The sequence below is a fragment of the Pseudonaja textilis genome, chromosome 1 (genome assembly GCF_049901715.1).
Source record: "Pseudonaja textilis isolate UNSWEBS1 chromosome 1, rPseTex1.2, whole genome shotgun sequence".
In the NCBI taxonomy this organism is placed as follows: Eukaryota; Metazoa; Chordata; class Lepidosauria; order Squamata; family Elapidae; genus Pseudonaja; species Pseudonaja textilis.
The window spans coordinates 83,414,022-83,432,222 of record NC_141990.1 but is presented as its reverse complement, the minus strand read 5'-3'; the positions used below and the strand labels follow the sequence as shown (position 1 = coordinate 83,432,222).

Genomic DNA, 18,201 nt, shown 5'->3' with positions numbered 1-18,201 from the left:
TTTTGGTTGTCATAAAAAATGATGGCATCTGTTTTTTGTTTGTTTGTTATGGTTTCTAACAAGAGAATGTGCTGTCTAGTAATATATAGAAGCATATTTTTGCCATGAATGTGGGCACTTGAGAATAGCTCATCAGTACCCTCCTACAGATGATTTTTAAATTACTAGCTGTATTATACATCTGTTTTATATATGGATTTCATTGAATGCTCATATTGTTCTTTCTATTTAGTGAAATTATAATTAATGTCAACCTTTGAGAAGGTCATATTGATTTTTATAACGAGTCTATTTCTCATTACTACCTCATTATACCTGATTTCCTTTTTTTCTAGGGATGTTGGAGAAAGATCATTGTGGATGACAGCATACCTTTCAGTGAAGACAATGTCATGCTGCTTCCCACCACAACATGTGAAATTGAACTTTGGCCACTGATATTATCCAAAGCCATCATTAAATTAGCAAACAATGAGTATGTTTTCCTGTTTTGAGATTAAAACAAGAAGCAAAGCCAGAACCTAATACAGAGAGGATGCTTGATTGTTCTGAATTAATCAACTAATTATGTTCTTGAACCTTTTGTTAACCCTTGGAATCTTCCCAGCTTCAATGTAAGGCAGTATATTTTAGTATTACTGTACAAAAACATTAAAGTCTTAGGGGAACTCTTCAAATTTTCCATTGGAGCACCCCTCAAATACTAATACAGTCATACTTCGGCACTCGACTGCTTCAAAACTTGTTGGTATTCAACATGTTTTGAAGCACAAATCTTGTTCCAGTGTTCATCTTTTTCCCAGTAGTTAACATGCAAGGCAGAAAGTGATGCAGTTGTCAGCTGCCTCGTGACTTCTTCCAGCCAAAATAATGTATCACATGATAAATCATGTGGTTTTCTCAGTACCCAAATACCCTCAGTATTTGGCACATCTTGTAGAATGAATTACCAACAAGGTAGTAATTTTTTTACAATGCACAGGATGATAAAGAAGTAGAAAATTTCATTATGTTTATGTAAATCCAGTTGCAGTTTAAATTTCAAACCTTCTTCTAAAAGCACTAAAACAATGTTAGTGCAAGTTAAGGTTATATTTCTATAACCCAAATTATGCTAGATACTATAGTTACATAACAATTATGTAAAATAGTAGGACCCATACAAATGTAAAAAGCTCCAATGAAAAATAGCTGCTACAGCGGCAATATTTAGATTCCACATTGTCATGTATGCTTACTTTGCAAAAATCTATTTTACATACTAGCATATTTTTTAAATTCAATTTTAAGCATAACTCATATGCCCAAAACAATTTGTTGTTTTGTTAAAAATGATAGATTAGCTCATCTCCCAGATTTTTTTGGAACCGCATCTATGTGATAAGATTTAATCTTAAATTTTAAGATTACAGTTCTTGGTTCTTTTTTCTCTTCTGATTTATTTAGACCTATGAGAGTCTGAGTTATTCAGCAATGTAGATATGTGATATGTTAGAAGATTTAATCCAGATATTTAACTTTTTATAACTACAGTACACAAGAAATAATTTTTATTGGTTGTAATTTTTGGGTTGTTAAAGATTGTATATGAAATGTGGAAAATTGAGGTTGTCACAGAACATAAGCTATATAGAATATAATATTCATATATTTATTGTCATATTTTTATTTTTCATAGTATAAATGAGGTTGGAAAAAGAGAACTAGGAGAATTTACAGTTCTGCATGCACTTACTGGATGGATACCAGAAATTATTCCTCTCCAGTAAGTTCTACTTTTTATAACATATACTTTTTAATTATTGCACGTGCTGTCTGTAGTTATTTTGTACTTGGATCATTGGGCCTTTGGGTAAAAATACTATGATCCCACAAGTTTTGATGGAGCTCTCATATTCTGAGTCTCTTAAATTAATAGTATCATTTTATAGGAGTCAGGAGGCATGCTTTCTCTGTTGCAGCAGCTGTCCTTGGGAACCATACTCTGTGAGCCTTTAGAAGGCCTTAAAAACTAGGTTCTTTCCCCAGGCCTTAGGTCCAGGTATATAAGTCCATAGTAATTATATAAGGTCTGTGTTTTATGCCCAGGACGTGTGTTTTATTCTTTTATTTTATCTTATTTTTATATTGTGAGTTTTTAATACTTGTTAACCAACATCAGTCACATGGCAGCTGGGTGACTATATAAAAGGAATGAATGAATGAATGAATGAATACAAAGACAACTTATATAAAAGTCCATATTCTTAATATATGTTCCTCATATTTTAAAAATTGTAATAGTTCCTAAAGTTAGAGAAGAGTTATTGTTGTCAAATTATTATGAGTATGATTGACTGGATTCCAGTCTTCCACAGTGTTTGTCTTCTCTGGAGTATAATGTAAAGCTATCACTACTGCTATTTATATAATACATAATAAATAAAAATGAAAATAAATATTTCTGCACACATTATTTGATTTGTTAAATAATGGTAAATTGAATCAATTTGAAATTAATTTGTAGCTGTATGTAACTATGTATTTATATATAGCAAAACATATTGTATGTATTGCTCATTTTACATATGTCTGAATTTTAGTCAGTTCTGCTCATTTGATCATTTTCTTAATTTGTAGCTAAATATAATGCTTTTTTTCAGTATTTAAGAACAGGTTATCAGATGCCTCAAGATCAAAAAGATCAAGCTGCCAGGTGTGCCATATATTTGTAGTAAATTAATAATAGGCATTATTTCAAATATATATTGTATTTATTATATTTGAAGATCTGGATATTTGGATAAAGTTTGGGAATTCCTAAGAGATATTGTGCCAGAATTTAAGTTACCAGAAGAATCACTTCCTGAATCCAAACTATCCATTCAAGATGCAAAAAAGGATTTGAAAGCATCTGACATAAAAAATGATACTATGCCTATCGTTAAGCAACAAGAAAAACCAGAAAAAGCCGAGAAAGCTGGGAAAGGTATGTTTTAAATTGTCCACACTATCAGACGCGCAATGAAAGAGTACCAGAAGAATAACAAGATTATATTGTCAGGAGATATAAGAGGTACAACAGAATTACACTCATCTTTCCCACAAGTCAGGATTACCATAGCCAATTCTATCCCTGATTCAAATCTAAATCAGACTGCAAAAGCTCAGGTTAATCAGTGTTTTCCAAAATGCCAACAGGCATATGCAGCCTTTCAACTATATTGCCCAAAACATTATCTAAACTATTTTGATGCCCAAACAAATCTCATCTTTGTTGTTTGCCACCATAGCTATTGCCTTCCTGTCTTTTTGTATTGCATTATTTTCTTTTCCATTTAAGAACAGCAATATAATATTTTATTAATAATATAATGCATACATTTAACTCTTGAGAAAAAATAGCTCATTCTTGTTTCTATCTACATTAAATATATGCATGTATGTATGCCCAAAGATCATGGAAACTACCAGCTGTGTTCTTTCCTAGGGTGGATGAAGCTTATCATCCCCAGACTTGACTGAATCACAGCTGAAGTGTATTACTGCAACAGTTTTCTTTGAAAAATGTTTAGAATACAGGAGTAAAATTTTTGATTGAATACATTTTTTTAAGTAACGGATTTTGTAGTACATCATCTTCAGTTGCTTCCAATTTGTTTGTCATTCCAAAATATTTTTACTTATTATTTTTTAAAACATTAAAGGACTGAGACTTGGTACTTGAAATATAACTATTTCCTTCATTTTTCTCTCATTCATTATCCCAATGTCTCTCTGTAATGTATTTGGGTAGGGTATAGACAAATCAATCAGCAAAGATTTATTAACATTCTAATTGCTTGAAAACAGAATCTTGTTTTACAACTTACAATCATTCATTTAGTGACCGTTCAAAGTTACAACTGTACTGAAAAAGGTAACATATGACTGTTTTTCATACTTATGATTGTTGCAGCATTCCCCATGGTTACATGATCAAAATTTGGAGGTTGGCAACCAGCTCATATTTATGACATTTGCAGTGTCCCATGTGATCACTTCTTGTGACCTCCACACATGTAAAGTCAATGGGGAAACCAGATTCACTTAACAGTGATATTATTAACTTAACAGTTGTACTGATACACTTAAAAATTCTGACAAGAAAGGTCATAAAATGGGGCAAAATGCACTTAACAACTGTCTTGCTTAGCAACATAAATTTTGGGCTTAATTGTGGCCTTAGGTGAGGACCACCTTAGGTAAGTTAGCCCTCACTTAACAAGCAGTTGATTAGCAACCGTTCAAAATTACGATAGACCCCCTTCCCCCAAAAGCTACTTACAAATTCAGCTACGGATTCCAATTGCTGCAGATATCTCCATGGTGACATGACTGCCTTTCAGGTGCTTGGAAAGCAGTTTCCAGTATAAAATGCCCATAGGAATAAAGGGATTCACTTAATGACCATGGTATTCATTTAACTGCTGCAAAAAAAGAAAAACCATGAAATCAGATCTGGACATTTGGGAACCTAAAGTTAAGACCATAATGACTTAAGACAGCAATTCTGGGCTCTATCACAGTCATAAATTGAGGACTACTTGTACCATACACCCTTAACCCTTGGCTTATCAGAAATGTGAACAGAATTTTAGGTAGCTGAGACCATTGTCTTCAATACTATCTATTGCTTGAGACAAGATCTGCTTTATAATCTGGGACAAAGTACTGTTGTATTTGTTGGTATATTGATTTTTTTTTTTAGAAAAGCCAGATCAAAAAGAAGTTGGAAAGAAGCGAAGCAAAGATGGTGAAAAGGATAAATTTAAGCCAGCTTCTCATTCTGCTCGAATGTCTGCTGACTATCAAAGTTCTCTTCAGATATTTCTTGATGGTAAGATTATAAAAAAATGTTAGACATATGTGCATTGGCCACCAAAGCTTTAGTGAGATTATTAAGTATATGAGCTCATAAATTAGCAGATGTACTTACAATTGAAATCTGAGCTCTAATTCCAAATTTCTACAAGTGGACCTTTCCCATTTTATGTATCAGGGACAGGTCAGTAACAGGTTACCTGACCAATACTTGCTTTTCATAATTTTAACTTTTAACTTGGTTACTGTTTCCTTCTTAGCAATGATGACACCTACCAATAAGATGCATTCATTTATTAGTTGTTTGTTTATGTCATAAAGATATAATATGAAGAATTCTGTCACAAGAATATAATATGAAGACTCTCACTCCATATTATCAATTATGATAGCAATATCATTAGTGAGATTCTGTGGACTTCACTGCTTTTTCTGCATCACTGCAGAATTAATCACCCAGAGTGGTAGCCTGTTTCCTATCCTCCTCATCCTAAAGCATGGAAAGTTTTTTGTTTGTTTGTGTTGTTTCATTTTTTGTTTTTGTTTCACATTTTGGGAGGGTTTGGGAGATTTTAAGGGGCAAAAGTGTTTCTGCCAGCTTTGCAGAGGCTGTAGGCTACAAAAAAGGCACGGTAGTTTGCTCCTCTCCTAAACTGTGGTAAATGGCTCAAGGTTGATAAGGAATTGAAATATTTTTCCTCACTTCAGTGAGTTTGCAAAAAGTTATACCAGAGAAATGAATGTCAAAAGCCAAACAAAGGTACTTCACAGTTTGTTTCAACATTATACGATCTGATACTGACCCAGATTTTATTTTACTTGGTGTTCTGAAGAATACTTCTATTTCAGAAATGCAGCAGGTCCACTGCACTTTTAAAACTGTCAATACAGTTAATTGCTGATTTGCATGCTATTCTTATGGTGAAAATCTGTGATGAAGTCCCTGTTTGGATTCTGTAGGCCAGAGATGTCAAACTCAATTTCACTGGGGGCCGCATCAGACTGTGGTTGACTGCAGGGGACTGGGCAGGCGTGGCCGATTGGGTGGGTGTGGCCAACTGGGTGAGCATGGCTAGTTTGATGCCATACCCCAAATTGCTGGCATATTTCCTTTTTGCATTGGGTAAACTGGGCTGTAGCCAGGATGGTCAATCTTTCCTCTTTGCATTGAGTAGACCAGGCCAAAGCCAAGCTGGCCCGATCTTTCCTTTTCACATTGGGTAGACCAGGACAGCCCTGCTTTCAACATTGGAGATTTGCTTTCCGTTCAATCTTGCTCCTACTTAGCTAAGTTGTCTCCCCAGCATGGTCTTACTCTGTTGGTTGTGATTAAAGTTGTTGAGTTATTCGTTACTCTCTTTGTGTCACTTTTCTCTGCTCTTCAGCCTTTGATCTGCTGAGAAGATTATGGAGAAAATCAATGGTACTAGGTGTTTTAAATAGCCAATAATTTTAAATTATTCACAAATATAATAGAAATTTGACAAAAAGTAACCAAAAATTCTTTATACTGTACATTTCAGGAAATGTACATATTTTATTTTTAAAATCCCAATCCTAATATGTGTTGATTTTATATAGTTATATTCGACCTAAATAATGGGTGTGTATTGATTTTAGGTAGTTACATTAATAGATTACATCAAACATTTCTAATTGTATCTCTCTTTGAATAAAATAGAAAAAATTTAAACCCCAACAGATTATTTAGACTTTAAAACTACTTATTTTTAACTAGCTTCTTTGGTATTTTTCAGAATAAATTACCTAACTGAAATTATCCCATTTCTCAGAGTCCATTTATAGCACCATGTTTAACATGGGATATTATCAGTTCATATTATGTTGTTGCCTACAGCTTTATTTCTTTTCTATTATACTGTTTAATAGATTCAATGGGTTCTTTGTAGGTTCTGCAACACCGTTGCAGCCGCAGATGGTGGTGTATGCTTGCTACATGCCTCTTTATGTACCTGAAAAAAAGATCTTTGTATTAGAGAAAATGGTAAGAATTCATATACTTTTCCTTTTATGAATAAATGAGCAACAATAACTATAATAAATAACAAAATAGAGTTGGAAGGGACCTTGGAGGTCTTCTAGTCCAACCCCTTGCTGAAGCAGGAGACCCTATACCATTTCAGACAGATGGCTGTCCAGTCTCTTCTTAAAAGCCTCCAGTGATGGAGCACCCACAACTTCTGACGGCAAGGCTAGTTAATTGTTCTCACTGTTAGCAAATTTTTTCTTTAGTTCAAGTTTGTTTCTCTCCTTGTTTAGTTTCTGTCCATTGTTTCTTGTCCTGTTTTCAGGTGTTTTGGAAAATAAGTTGACTCCTCTCTCAAATAGTGGAGAAGTCACTGGAGGTTTTTAAGAACAGATTGGACAAAATGGTATAAGGTCTTCTGCTTGAGCAGGAGGTTTGACTAGAAGGCCTCAAAGTTCCCCTCCAACTCTTTTATTCTGTTATTCTATTATTCTGTTAATATTAATAAGATGTTACCTTGCTTCAGATTTAAATCTTAGCACAAGTTTTTACTCATTCTGCAGAACATTTTACAGAACCTAAGTTCAATAATTTTGTATATAACGAAGTGTTATAATAGAGTCAACATTAAAATGTTTCCTGTGAATATATATTTGCATTTTTTATATAACCAGGGTACTTTTATTATATTGCAGGCTGATTCTTCTGAAAAATTACGACAATATGGTCTTTCCCACATCTATAGCCATCCTGCACTGATAACTAGAACAAGGTCAGGTCCCTTAGTGGCCTCGCCAAAACCACCCCCTGTACCTCGGTGGAAACTTATACGCCAGAAAAAGGAAACAATTGTGACAGATGAACCCCAAGGTTTGTCATTTCAGGCGTGGAGTTTTATTTCTAATTAAGAATAAATCCAGATATATGGTATTTGTTGTTTTTTCTCATGGTTTCACAACGATTTCCTTTTGAAAATCAAAATGATTGTTTGTCAAAACCCTAACCCTAACCCTAACACTGGTTATGCAACCAGTGTGACAATTAAATTACTAAGAAAAAAATCCCTACTGCAGTTCTTTTAACTCTGCCATTCTTACTCCATTCTCTGCAACAGAGGATAAAATATGTTGAAGATTAGAAAGTTGTTCACAAAAATAGTACTGATATAATACATAAGCATGAAAAAATGAGAAGCATTTGACTTTGCATGATTACTCCCATATGTGTGATTTGCATAGTAAATTTATTTGAAATATGTTTCTTGTAATGTACAGAGCAAGAAAAATTAGTGGACCTCAAATAATAATAAATGTATTATCATAAAGGCTCTGATGGGAAAATTTTAATTATGGAATTTCTACAAATATTCTAATTTGCCTACATTGTCCTTGAAAGCAGTTTACAAATTGCATTTAGTTCAGAACAGAACTGTTGCATTGCTAATTGGAATCAATCATGACAGATGGTATTCAGTTAGGTAGGTGCTCCTGTTAATGGAATGGGTTTCCTAAAATGAATGGACAGGTGAATAATTCCCTTCCCTGCCTGAAGTCTTCTTTTTACTATCAAAAATGAATTTTGAGGATTGGATGATTCTATACGGATTATCCTATTCAAGTGGTGCTGTAAGAAAGCTTCAGTCATATTCATAAGCAGGTTTATGAACTTTGGCTTGAATCTGTAAATTTTATGCAGAATGGTATGTGCTTATGTAACAACTTTCCTCTTGAATCTGTAAGTTTACGCAGCATGCTCTAACTTCACTAGTCCCATAATATATAGGTAGTCCTGAGATTACAACATTTTGCTTAGTGACCATTTGAAGGGTTATCCAATGCAAATAAAGTTTAAAGTTAACAGTCATATAGTAAATGTCTTAAAGAGTCTTGAAATTACCCATCAAAAAGCTAAACCTGAACAATAGATTGAAGAGGATATGTTACAATGTTTTGCAGTAATGCTAATTATGTGCTATACTTGTATTGAATTTAAAGAAACTATTTCTTATATAGTATATGCATATATAAAGTTAGTGTATGCAGATTTATGAAAATCTATATTGTAGTTTGGCAAATATATTTTTACTTCTTGGATGAAATAGGACTAGTTGCCCTAATATTATAAATATATTGACCTTTTAGAGAACAAATTTGAGTATGTTGTCTTTGTATAGGATGCTTATTTCTTGCATTTCAGTGGTTGTTGTTTCTTTTCAGAAATTGTAATTAAAAAACCTGAACAATTTATTGAGATTGCTAGTCCTTTTCTGAACTTCAGAGTTCCTGCTATACCTATACCAAGAGACACGTAAGTAGATCAATCAGTGGGCTTCACTGAATATAATTCAGTATCGTGTGGTGACAATAAATACAATTAAAATTATTTTAATTACAGTACACCACTGAGAAGTATGGGAGTAATGTAGAGAAATGAAAAATAAAAGAATAAATGAAAAGAATAAAATTTTAGGGTAATTTTATTCTTATAAAAATGTAAAAATTATTATAAAAGTTAAATTTCAAAAATCTTATGTGGAAATGTAAAATTTTCTAGATTTCCAAAAATCTGAAATGAACTAATGTTTCAGTTACATACATACATACATACATACATACATATATAAAAAATTGGAACGCTGCTATAGCAGCGTCTATATGTGGAACTTTTCAATTTTTGTTACATATTGATATAATTTTTCACTTTTAGCAATAGCAATAGACTGATATATCGCCCCATCATCCTTTAGAGCACTCTCTGGCAGTTTATAATGTCAGCATATTGTCCGCAGAAATCTGGGTCCTCATTTTTCTGACCTTGGAAGGATGGAAGACTTTGAGCCCATCAGGATTGAACTCCAGGCTGTGATCAGAGTTAGCCTGCAGTACTGTGCCACCATGGCTCTTCATTTTAAAAATGTATTTTTCAATAACATGCTATGGGTTGAAAAAATATAAATGATCTGCAGGCTGTAGTAATCCAAGTGGAGAAATAGGACTAAATTAAAGAAGACCCTATGAATAATAACACGTACAGCAACTAACCTTAAAATTGACAAAAAATATTGAAATGGTGGATAGCTTCTGCCTTTCAGGATTGACTGCCAGTAATAAAGAAACCATCTGCAAAGAAATATGCTACACACTAGTACTTGGTAGGATAGCAATGAAGTCCTTGGAAGAGATAGCCAGGTGCTGTGAGATGTACTGTATATACCTACAAAAACCAATACAAGTAATCCTGGATAGTTTATTTAGTGACTGTTCAAAATTACAACACTGAAAAAATGACTTGTGACTGTTTTTCACAGTTATGACATTGCAGCATCCCCATGGCCATGTGATCAACATTCACATGCTTGGCAACTGACTCACATTTATGATGGTTGCAATGTACTGGGATCAGGTGATCACCTTTTGCAACCTTCTAACAAGTAAAGTCACCAGATTCATTTAACAAACATTTTATTAACTTAACAACTGCAGTGCTTCACTTAATCATGGCAAGAAAGGTCAAAACATTTTCTCAACAACTGTCTCACCACAAATTTTGGGCTCAATTGTGGTCATAAGTCAAATACCACCTCTACTAATCAGGCAGTGGTTTTCCCTGTGATAACAGGATTCAAAGACTATTGACACTTTTAAATGTTGGTGGTGAAAACTCTTGAGAATGCCATGGAGAGCCAAGAAAACAAATGGATCATAAAAACAAATCAATCCAGAGTTCTCATTTGAAGTATAAATGATCAAGCTCAAATTAGAGTATCATGCAAAGATCTAGCTGTAACAACAGGCTCTAATGCAGGGAAATGTCTACTGTTGACCTCACCCCATTCCTAAGAGGTCTGTAAGGGGTGTGCATAAGCGCACCAATGTGCCTACCGTCCCTGTCTTAATGTTCCCTTTTATTCGTATCTATTTCATGTATTAATAATCGTGTTTATACTTACATATATTATCAAATGCATGCTTGACAAAATAAAGAAATAAAATAAAAATAAATAAATAAAATCTGAAAGGAAAGGAAAGAAGAGGATGGTTACCGGCAAATGGATGGACTCAGTTAAGCTCTGAAAACCTGAAGGGCCAGGTTGAGGACATACTACCCTGAAAAGGTCAATCAATGTGATTGCTGAGAGTTGACAATTAATTTTCAATAAGACATCTCCAAAAGAAAGAAATATACCATGACATATATCAGAACTTCCCTTGGATTGACATTACGTTAGTTTGAGGGATAGCTTTGAAGCACAATAAAACATTATTTTTACAGTTAATTGTATTCAGGATGTTTTAACATTTGAAGGACTTTTAATATTATGTGCTACACTCTTCTGTTAATATTTTACATACCATGGACCAGATAATATATAAATGGAAATATTACTTCAAATCATCATTGTTTATAAACCCGGAATCAAAACCATTTGATTGATTATGGGATACTGGTCTTGCCAGCAATTCCTATTAATTGGTTGGTTTTTGGGTGGGGAACTGGGTGGGGATTAACAAGTATAAGAGTTGCTGCAACAGAAGAAAGTTTGGGTGTATGCCTGAAGACTAGAATTTGACAGAGATTTCCAGGAGGAAATGGATGCGTACATAAATATGTATTTATTTCATTTATATTCCAAGGCAGCAATTTAATAGAGAAATCAAGGTCTCAAGATATTTGGAAATGGTGAGAGATATATTTAGTCCATGTATCAAAATTAGGGAGATAAAAATATTCAAAACAAGAAAATTAGGATTTTAGCTTGCTTTTATTTTTAAGAGAAATGTTTATTTGTATCTCTTTAGCCACTTTCCACCATCTACTTTTAAAAAGGGATCTCTTCCAGCATCCAGCCTTCCTTGTGTCACTGAAAGTGATGAAAGCGCATTTGACAGTTCTGGAGATACGAATATCAGTTTAGAAGAAAACTCTCAGGTTAAGATGTTATTTATTTATTTAGTTATTTAGTATTTATTTAGTATTTATTTATCTATCCATCCAATTTCTATAGTTGCCCAATTCAACCAAGTGACCCTGGGTGGCTTACAATTCTAAAATTATAAAACAATAAAAATATTCACAAAATAAATAAGTATAAACAGCAATCGTGATGATTAATCAACTAATAGTAAAGCCAACTAGCAGAGCCCTTAATAGATTTAGAGCCCCAGGCCTGGACAAATGGCCAAGTTTTTAAAGCTTTGCAAAAGGCCAACAAGGTTCTAATCATTCTAATCTCCAAGGGGAGAATATTCCATAGGGCAGGGGTTAAAAGCCTGTCTTCTAGTTCCCACCAGTTGACACCCTAGGTGTTGGAACCTGCCGCATGCCCAATCTGTTGGATCGAGTTGGATGAGTAGAAACTCTTAGGAACAGATAGTTCCTCAGGTAACCTGATCTCAAGCCATGAATTGCATCTTGAAGTGCAGTGGGAAACACACTGGTAGCCATTGCAGCTCACAGAGTAATGTTTAGTTTAGTTTAGTTTATTGTCATTGTACCTCGTACAATGAAATCAAACACCATCTTCAGTGCACATCATGACCATGACCATGAAAATAAACACAAACACATATCCTTCACCCTTCACACATTGAACCCCAAACCCCCGATACCACACCAACACTGCACTATACATATGTAATGGTATTACATATGCCATGTCAGCACCATTTATTACCCATGCAGCCACATTTTGCACCAATTGAAAATTCCAAATACTGTTCAAGAGCAGCTCCATGTAGAGCGCTATGGATACTGTATTTATATATTTATATACATGTTTTTATTTTACATATCTCTATCAGATGGGATTTTACCAGTTCGGACCGGTTCTATAGAACCGGTTGTTGTGATTCTGCACAGTTCAGAGAATCGGGAAATCATGCCCCTGACTGGCTCCGCCCCTCTCCACCCACCCTTCCCCTCCCCACCCAGTCAATCCTTATCGCACATGTGCAACATTGCGCACGTGCCCGACATTGCTGACTGCATTCTTCCCCGCCCAGTCACTCCTTAAGGTATTTTTCCCCTCCCAACCATCAGCTGTGCCAAGAGTCCCCTTGCTTACTTACTACTTCGCCCAGGAGGCTTCCCTGAGTCACAGGAAGGCAAAAAATGGAAGGAGGGGTGCAAAAACGCTCCCCCAGGAGGCTCCCCTGAGGTGCAGGAGGCCCCAAAATAGGGTGTAGAGGATTGCTGCATGCCCCCCCTATGCTCAGTTTTTTTCCTTCCTGAGCCCCAGGGAAGCTTCCTGGGAGCAAAAATGCTCCCCCAGGAGGCTTCCCTAAGACCCAGAAGGCCCAAAAAATGGGTGGAGGGGGAGGTTGGTGCTGCAGAAAAGCCATGCCCATCCAGCCACATGGCCACACCCACCTAGCCATGCCCAAAGAACTGGTTGTTACAAAATTTGAATCCCACCTGATCTCTATACATTTATATTTAACTAAATCTAATACAAGGCAATATTCAGATGAATCAAGCCAACATTGCTAGCCTCCATAGAGTGGAAGATAGTTTTCCCCAATGCTTCATTGATCCAGATTAATTCTCATGAGTGATTGGGGATTTCTCCTACAATCTGGAGGAATTCCTCTGAATATGTGGTCAGACTTTAGAACAGCGAGGTAACCAGGGATTGGTTTTTAAATCCTAGTTTGCTTTTTGGTTTATGAAGATTTCCAAGGAACAAAACAATCGAAGAGACATATAGAGCAATGGAAGCAAAAGACCTAAAGTAAATTTCACAAAACATAAAAAGAGCTCACATCTGAGTCTGCACAATGGCAATACAGGCAGCAAACCATCGAATTTTCTGTTCTTATTGCAATTGTGCTTCAGTGGCCCTATCCTCTCTTATAAGGAATGAGGGAAAGAAGGCTCTCATTTCACTAATATTAGGCTACAGTTGTCTAACATTTCAGCAGTACAATTGTTTGGATATAATCAAGACTATATTCCACATAGGCAAAATATAAAAAGATAACTGAGCTTGGTTTCTTAAAAAATATTTGGGAATAATTTTGGTTTGTTAGCTCTGAGAAAATGTATATAAAATTGTATGGTATTATTAGCCCCACCTTTGTAAACTGCATCCTTACCCCAGCAGATTCTTTCAGGAAGCTGCCTGGGCATGATCAGCTGAGAGTCAATGTTTCACAAAGGGAAGAAGTAATGTTGGTTGTTTTGAAAATAACATTTTAAGTAACAATCAAAGACATTTCTTCCTCATGAAAAGGTTTTTTGTGGTTCCAGCTATTTTGGACCAGTTTCACTAAGTCTTTAACTTTCCCATTTTAGGAAATATTGTTGAGAAAGTGGTGAGATTACAGTTAGAAGAAATAGTTTCTCTGGCTCACTTTCAGATTGTTTCAGACCCTGGACGATTGCTGTAGTTGATAACTTTAATTAAGACGTGATTGGGGACAGGTTCTTCCTTGTCTTTCCTTTTAGTAGCCTTTATTACCATTAATTATCATATTTGTATGGGCTCCTTATAACTGTTGAAATTTGATGGCATTGGGTTATGGTGTTTTCACTCCTTCTGGAATGGACAGTCCCATTCAATAGTTGAGGAAAAGGAGAGATTAGTCTGGTGGCTGCTACCATAAATCATGTTACAGGGTCCAGCTGTCTTGTTCTCATGTTTTTAAACATTCATGTGAAGCTTCTGTAAGAGGTAAATCTGCCAATTTGTTCTGAAGTCTCATCAGTATTCATCTTCACTTGGAGCTAGTCTGGAGATCCTACGGAAGTCAATCTGGTATCTGGAGGCTCTGAGAGACTAAATTAGAAGGAACAAGCTGAAGAACAATCCCTGCAAGATGGAGTTACTGTTTTCTAAAAATACCTACCTCTCTCTCAGCTCTGATTGGGATTATGGTATTTCCAGAAACATTTTATTATTTAGTCTGTTCATAAGTAAAAACGTTGAAGGTTCCTCATTTGTCTAAGGTTAGGGTAAGAGAGACACAAAAGAAAATGTTTTTTATTATAGTTTCATCCCTGTGTAATAATCTATTCCCAAAGATCCAAATGGCATTCGCCCTGATGGCATTTACATAGATCAAACTGTTTTATAAACAGTTTGTTTATAATCTATAATTTTTAATCTATAATTTTTACTGTAAAGCTGTTGCCAGTTCACAAATACTGGGATAGATAGATACTCTATGGATTTTATGTTAGATATTGCTTTATTGTATACCATTGGGAATATATATTTAGGGTCATCACTAATCCTGTCATTGTAACTAGAAATGAATTAGTTATCATGCTGCCTATGAATACCCATCATCAGAATGCCCATTCTAGACAAAATCTTTAGTCTTTAAAGATCCTTCAAAGGTTGCTGCAAATAAAGTGCATTATAGTAATGCTGTCTAGATGCAACTGGACATTTTTAAAACTAAGGCATGTTTCACGATGGCTAGATCTAATTTATTTAGGAACAGAAACTATTACACCCCTGTTTGTTATAGATATCCAAACTGTTCTAAAAGAGATTGTGTAAAATAATAAATGTATCTTCAAGCTTCTGATTAGAGCACCTAAGTGACTACCTTTCTCAAATTGGTAAGACTGAACCTATTTGATTTGTAGAGCTTTATTCTTTATATTGTGCCTCCAGGTACGAAGCTGAATCTAGATCATACAGTATTTATGTGTAATTTATGTGTAAACACATTGTTAAGATTAAGTTTCATCTTATTAACACATATGCAGCATCTTACTGCTATTAGTTATTGGTTTAAAATATTAATAGCTTCTCTAGTTTGAAATCTAAATTTTATTTCTTTTTCAGAGGCAGATTCTGAACTTAATTACAACCATTAAAAATGGAGAGTTTAATGCAAAATCAGTTTCCATTCAAATATGTGTTTGCAATCTTGCAGGATATCTGACAGCTTTGATATCTGTTTTAAAAAAAGTGTTTGGAGAGGATTTTTCTTATACTCTTCTTTTATACATTGATTTAAAATTTTAAATGATTTATTGATAGCTTGAGAAAGCAAAAAACCCATTCTCCTAAATTTGACACAATGAGCCTCCTTTTGATGCAGACAGTGCTGCTTGCTGTCACAAACTGATTATGACTTCCAGTGAGGGCACCATGAGCTAAATATCCCTGAAGGAGCAGAGGTGGCATTTATGGCAGAGATTGGCAGCCAGATGCTCAGTTGCGGCTCACAAAATCTCTCTGGAGATAGAAGACATGTACTCTGGAACCTCATTTCTTAATCACATTTGGAATTTTTTAAACTGCTTTTTAACTATTACCCTTTGGAATAGCAAGCTTTTATCACATTCACTGGGTGAGTGCCTTTCTCCTTAGCAAAAGCATTTTTAGGTACATGTAGCCCAAAGTCTTGATGCTCTCATTTAACAGTATCACAAATATAGTGAAAACTGTGAATGACAAGATGAAATCAATTGTATTGAAAAAGGTTGTGAATGATAATCGTTTCTTGTATAATCAGTTCTCAAAAGGTTGCTAATTTGGAATGTCAAATTACAAATAATCGTATAATGTAAACATGCTAAGGGAAATCTACTTATCTTTTAACTTCACAAGCATATACAAAAATCTATTGAGATTTGATAGTGTTCTGGTTTTCTTTGCATATCCATATGAAGTTATTTTTACTAGATCATATTAAATCAAGTTATACAAATGATTCCATTTTTCTTACATATAATTAAAAGATTATTTAGAATGTTTTGAGACTAGCTTCATCATAATGAGAATCTTCTCTAATTAATGAATTGATTCTCACACTGATAATAAGGCTAGGAGCTGTTCTGTAAACAATATTAAGGGTAGTTCATTAGAATTTTTGTGTTATAAATCTTATTCAGCAAAATTCATAAATAAAAATGTTTCTTGAATGTTAGAGTTCTGGCATTAACAAAAGAGAGGACAAGATTGGAAGTTGCCTGTAGAGATTCTCAATCATCCAGGTCCTGGTTGTCCCAAAGGTGCTTTTTCAAAAGGCAACTGGACTTTTTTTGTTTTTTTTCCTTGAAAACATTGCACTGCTCATCTAAGAAGTTTCAATCAGAACTGAAGAAGCTTCTTGGAAGAGAAGTAAAGCATTTTCAAGGGAAAAAAACCAAGAAAGTCCATACCTTTTGAGACAATTGAATTGGAATTACAAGTAAATATGTGTAGTGCACAGGATTACATCTTGTAACTTCTTAAATAATGTTACATGATTATTTGTATTGCTATAATAAAGTTACTTTGAAATGTGTTTTTACTCTGCAGGAATCTGGTGTAGTTCCACAACATACTGTTGAAGGATCCACTAAAGGTAAACATTATGTGGTAATATAGTCTCTTCATTTAAAAATGAAAAAAAAACCATATTTTTACAACCATTTTATTTATCTTAGTCTCACATCTAAATAATTAATTAAAAATGGGAGAAAGCACAATTATTGCAACAATTGCATAGAAAAGCAATATAAAAATAGACTAAATGCTGCTGATGAAAAAGGATCCATTTGACGAAACTCATTGTTATCCATTTATCAGCAAACTGTGACCTTTGGAATAAATTTAGGCAAGAGAAGGGAAGCAAAGATGTAAGATACGCTCTATTGTATGATTGGAAGTCCTGTAGCAGAATGTTAGGTTTCACCTGCTAATATCAAAAGCATAAAAGAACAGGACAGACTTCCAAAAAGTTTCAAATACATTTGAGGACAGAATTGCCATTTCCTGCTATTATATAAAGTTTTTCTTAAGTGTCACAACATAGCCATCAACAAATTCCCTATTCCAAATTTTACCTCTGCAGTGAGCTCACTAGGTGATGTTAAGCAAACCAGACTTACTTTCAGTCTACCATAGAGCTGATATGTAATTAGATCACACTTGTAAAGTTTTTGAGCACTATTTAGATATTAGTATGAGTTTGTCCCCTCCTGCAATGGAAGTTTCTTTGATAAGCATTCTGTGGTTTCCTTGTACATGAAATGAATGTTGTTGTAAATGGATCTCTTATGTAATTTCAGTTTTGGTTGTTTTGCTTACATATGTTAGACCTATAAGCCGTTCAGATCGGAGTGATCAGCCAAATAAAGTGAAGTGGAATTCACAAACAAAAGAACATAAGTGGGTGAAAATGCAGAAATTCCATAAGTACCAAACCATTTAATCTGATCTCTAGAATTCTATGCTACATAAAAATTGTAATAAAAAGAATTTCATATTATATGAGAGATAGGATGTTAGACAAACCACTACCAAATTTCAAATATGATTTTGATACAATAATATTTATATAACGGTTTATTAATATTCCATTAATGAGATGCCTTAGAACAGTGCTTTCTTGGGTATACTACCAAAAATTGAGTAAAGCCCATTACCC

General features: G+C 34.4%; 1 protein-coding gene across 3 annotated transcripts in view; it reads left to right on the top strand.

Annotated features, from left to right (window-relative positions):
• The window catches only part of ADGB (androglobin), an 88,309-nt gene that overhangs the window by 15,730 nt on the left and 54,378 nt on the right, over window positions 1-18,201 (top strand). For all 3 annotated transcript variants that reach the window (XM_087939712.1, XM_087939707.1, XM_087939721.1), the window contains exons 6-14: window positions 336-475; window positions 1,679-1,765; window positions 2,769-2,968; window positions 4,730-4,858; window positions 6,753-6,847; window positions 7,525-7,699; window positions 9,046-9,136; window positions 11,629-11,758; window positions 17,091-17,136. In XM_087939712.1, the coding sequence (XP_087795838.1) occupies window positions 336-475; window positions 1,679-1,765; window positions 2,769-2,968; window positions 4,730-4,858; window positions 6,753-6,847; window positions 7,525-7,699; window positions 9,046-9,136; window positions 11,629-11,758; window positions 17,091-17,136 (1,093 nt within the window). The remainder of the gene's footprint in view (window positions 1-335; window positions 476-1,678; window positions 1,766-2,768; window positions 2,969-4,729; window positions 4,859-6,752; window positions 6,848-7,524; window positions 7,700-9,045; window positions 9,137-11,628; window positions 11,759-17,090; window positions 17,137-18,201) is intronic.